Genomic DNA, 4933 nt, shown 5'->3' with positions numbered 1-4933 from the left:
AAAAAAAAAAAAAAAAAAAAAAAAAAAAAAAAAAAAAAAAAAAAAATATATATTTATATATATATATATATAATAAAATAATTACAAAATTTAATATATATGTGTAAATATTTTTAGATAGGAAGAATGTATTAATTAAATGTTTAAATAAAGCAGAAGAAATGAGACCATCCTTTGGTTCTCTTGATTATAATGTCTTGTCAAATTTTTGTGAAAGTAAATATAAAATAAAAAATAAAATAAATAATATACACTTATTTTTATTTCAATTTCAATTTCCTTTTTTGTAGAACTCTTTTTGGCTGCTGATAAGAATGATAGGAATGAAGTTATAACAAAAAAAACATTGCAAATGTTTTTTACATCTAAAATATTTTATGAAATATTAAATCATTTTAAAAATTTAAGTACTGAAGAAAATAAAAAATATGTGTATGCAAAATATAAAACGATATATTTGAAAAAATGCTTTGATAATAATATAACACCTGAACCAGGTTCACCCCAAAATGAGGATGCTGTTTCAGGTTTTTTTTAAAAAATTATATAAATAAATATGTAAATATAAATACATACATATAAATGTATACATATATATGTATTTTTTATATTTCCTTATAGAGGTTGATAAAAGGATTGATGATGAAGACAAAGAAGAAGAGGAACAAATAACAAATGATAAATATGAACATTATGAAGAAAATAATAATGATTATTATAAGGGAAGAGAAAAATTAGGTACTTTAGGCTAAAAGAAATAAAATTTATTTAAGTAGAAATATTTTTACATCATATAAATAAATGAGTTAAAAAGTATATACATTATATATATATATATATATATATATATATATATTTTTAATTTATTTATTTTAGGTACACAAAGTAAAGGAACAGAAGATAGCGTAGATTTTAATTTAAGCCTAAAGCATGCCCAATATGCTGTTAACGGTATAATAAAAATAATATACATGTATAATTTGTACACATACAAAAATTTCTTTCATACTATCATAATATATATATATATATATCTAATTATTTTTATGTTTCTATTCATTTATGTTGTTTTTTGTATAGCTTTAATTTTTGAAGACCGCGATACAGCGAAACGTGAGCTCAAATTATCCCTTTCATATTTAGAATAATTTTTTTTTTTTAATGGAGAAGAAGAAACAAAAAAATTGGATATATAATATAATACACACATTTTATGATTGTAAAAAAGAAAAATTATTCACATATATATATATATATATATATATATATATATATATATATATATATATATAATATACATATATTTTATGTATATCCTTTTTTATATAGTTTACATTTTATATTTAAAATTATTTATTTGTTTCATTTCCTAATTATAAATACATAATATATATAGAATTACAAAAATTATATCAAGGTGGACAAATAATATAATTTTTTCCTTTTCAAGCGTTTTGTTTTTTAATAAAAAAAATATAGTATATGTAGTACGAGTGAAGATCAATATAAATAAATATATGAGGAATATATTAATCTATACAAATAATGTGAATTATTTATTTATTTATTATTATTATTTTATTTTTTTTGTTATTTTTATATATGTTAAATATTATATATATATATATATATATATATATATATATATATATATATATAATTTATATAATAAAATATTATTAATTTGAAATAATTAAGATTTTGTTTTTTCTTGTAGAAATATTAAAACGATTTCATGTAAAAAATTTTTGTGTTTATAATAATAATATTATATATATATAATATTTTAATACAAGTATTAAAAATAAAATATATATATATGTAATATATATATAATATATGTATTATATGTATATATTTATTTATTTTATTTATTTTTATTTATTTTTATTTATTTTCATTTATTTTTATATATTTTTATTTATTTTCATTTATTTTTATTTATTTTCATTTATTTTTATTTATTTTCATTTATTTTTATTTATTTTCATTTATTTTTGTCACTTTATTTTTTCTTCTCATTTTTACCTCTACCTATGAATTATGAACATAAAAATAAAAAATAAAAACAAATAAATAAATAAATAAACGGATAAATTAAATATTAATAATATAATAATTTAATTACTATTTTATATATTAAAACAATAATTGTTATATCTTGTATGTATTAATATAAAATAAAACATTATATATATATATATATATTTTTTTTTTTTTTTTAAATGAAATAAAGTTCAAGTGTAAAAATTTGATAATTTAAAATTTTTGAATTTTCTCCTAATATTTTTCAAAGTATGCCTTCATAATATAACATATTTATACATAATATATTTTTTTAGCATTTCTTTTTAAATACATAAATAAAAAATATATATATTATATATATGTTGTATATATTTATATATTTATATATGTATGCATAAAATCTAGCATGATAAACTGCCTATTTCAGTTGAATGGTAGATTGAATTATTTAAAAAAATATTTATTATTAATAAATTTGTTTAAGTTACAAAATAAGGATATAAATTTTATATTAGTAAGAAAAGGTTTGTTTGTATGTGGTTTGAGAAAAATGGAAAAGGATGATGTTGTGAGTAGTACGCCTGGAGCTACGGAAGAAGCTGTGATGAATGATAAGAAGAAAGAGAAGAAGGCTAAAAAGCAAGCTGAGAAAGAATTAAAGTTAGCTAAGAAATTGGAAAGAGAGAATTTAAAAAATGAAGCAGCAAAAGTATTAGATTATGTTTGTGAAGATATACATAAAGATAATTATGGGTATATAAAAGTAAGTACATTACAAAAGTATGGAGATAGTATTATGGAATTATATAATTTAGAAGATATATATAATTTTTTTGTAAAATCAGAAGATTGTGAAAATGAGAAGAGAGAAATATGTGTTGATAAAAATGTAGGTGATGTAAAAGATGCATATAATAAAGAAAATTTATTAGGAAAGAAGAAAATATGGGTAAGAGGAAGAATTCATGATATTAGATCAAAGGGTTCGATTGCTTTTATTATATTAAGACATAAATTATATTCCCTTCAATGTATATTAGATATAAAGAATAATAATAATGATAAGAATATGATGAAGTGGGTAAGTAATTTATCATTAGAATGTATTGTTGATATATATGGAGAGATTAAAAAACCTGAGATACCAATTGATAGTACAAATATAAAATATGAAATTCATATAAATAAAATATTTTGTTTAAGTAAAACTATGAAAGAATTACCATTTTTATTAAAAGATGCTAATATGAAAGAAACGAATGATGAAATAACAATAAAAGTTAATCAAGATAATCGATTAAATAACAGATGCTTTGATTTACGAACATATGCAAATTATAGTATTTTTTCCTTACAATCAGTTATATGCCATATCTTTAGAACATTTTTATTACAGCACAATTTTGTTGAAATTCATACACCTAAATTGTTGGGAGAAAGTAGTGAAGGTGGTGCTAATGCTTTTAAAATAAATTATTTTAATCAAAATGGATACTTAGCACAGTCCCCACAATTATATAAACAGATGTGTATTAACTCAGGTTTTGATAAAGTTTTTGAAGTTGGTCCAGTATTTCGAGCAGAAAATAGTAATACTTATAGACACTTATGTGAATATGTATCATTAGATATTGAGATGACATATAAATTTGATTATATGGAAAATGTCCATTTTTATGATTGTATGTTTAAACATATATTTAAAGAATTAACTAATAATGAAAAAAATCAAACATTTATTAAAACAATTAAAAATCAATACCCATCAGATGATTTTGTGTGGTTAGATAAAACACCCATTTTCACATATGAAGAAGCTATTAAGATTTTAATAAAAAATGGAAAATTATTTTTAAAAGAAGAAGACATATTAACATATGATTTAACAACAGATTTAGAAAAGGAATTAGGAAAATTAATTAAACTATCTCATAATACAGATTATTATATTATAATAAATTTCCCATCATCTTTAAGACCTTTCTATACTATGTATAAAGAAGATGATCCTAAAATATCTAATTCATATGACTTTTTTATGAGAGGAGAAGAAATTTTATCTGGTTCTCAAAGAATAAGTGATATGAAGTTATTGTTGGAAAACATTAAATTATTTAATTTAGATCCAAACAAATTGAACTTTTATATAGATTCTTTTGCATATTCTTCATATCCTCACTCTGGTTGTGGAATAGGTTTAGAGAGAGTGCTTATGTTGTTTTTGGGTTTGAATAATATTAGAAAAACGTCCTTATTTCCAAGGGACCCCAAGAGGTTAATACCTTGAGGTATTCTCTCAAAATTAAAAAAAAAAAAAAAAAATACAAACATATATATATATATATATATATATATATTGTATGTATTATATATTTTATTATTTATTTATTTTATTATTTATTTTTTATTATTTTTTTTTTTTTTTTGACATCTTTTTACGCTTTACATTTAATGTATAATTAATCGTACATTAGATTGTTGTGTTGTGGTGTGTTGTGCTTGTTTACCCATTTTCATTTAAATTAAACTAAAAGGAAAATAAAATATAAATAAAAAATATTATATATATATATATATATATATATATTTATTTATTTATTTATTCTTTTAATGTGATATTATTGAAACCCCTAATTATTATTATTTTAAATAAATAACTTATTCGTCATCATCAAACAAAAATATGTACATATATATATACATATATATATATATATATATATATATAATATAATTAAAATTCTCTTATTGACGCATTAATATTTTTATATTTAATACACACATGAAATCATACCATGTTCGTAATATTATATAACAAAGGAGCTATTTTATTAAATTCATTTTTTTTTTTTTTTTTTTTTTTTTTTTTTTTTTTTAAGTTCTTTTTTTTTTTTTTTTTCCTCAA

At 18.4% G+C, this 4933-nt stretch overlaps 2 protein-coding genes across 2 annotated transcripts in view; both read left to right on the top strand.

Moving 5' to 3' along the window:
- Positions 1–1148, top strand: part of PRSY57_0100900 (vacuolar protein sorting-associated protein VTA1, putative) — a gene marked incomplete at both ends in the record, with an annotated part of 1647 nt that extends 499 nt beyond the window's left edge. The window contains 5 exons of the mRNA XM_020114351.1: positions 118–216; positions 291–527; positions 622–738; positions 877–951; positions 1081–1148. Coding sequence (XP_019970919.1) covers positions 118–216; positions 291–527; positions 622–738; positions 877–951; positions 1081–1148 — 596 coding nt within the window. Of the gene's footprint in view, positions 217–290; positions 528–621; positions 739–876; positions 952–1080 lie in introns of the transcript that reaches the window.
- A 1286-nt stretch (positions 1149–2434) lies between these two features.
- PRSY57_0100800 (aspartate--tRNA ligase, putative) lies at positions 2435–4315 on the top strand (the record flags this gene model as incomplete). The annotated part of the gene is made up of 1 exon (XM_012905329.2): positions 2435–4315. The coding sequence occupies one exon, from the start codon at positions 2435–2437 to the stop codon at positions 4313–4315; it is 1881 nt and encodes a 626-aa protein (XP_012760783.2).
- Positions 4316–4933: the final 618 nt, after the last annotated feature.

Source organism: Plasmodium reichenowi, chromosome 1 (assembly GCF_001601855.1).
Source record: "Plasmodium reichenowi strain SY57 chromosome 1, whole genome shotgun sequence".
NCBI classification, from domain to species: domain Eukaryota; phylum Apicomplexa; class Aconoidasida; order Haemosporida; family Plasmodiidae; genus Plasmodium; species Plasmodium reichenowi.
This window is presented reverse-complemented; position numbering and strand designations above follow the sequence as displayed.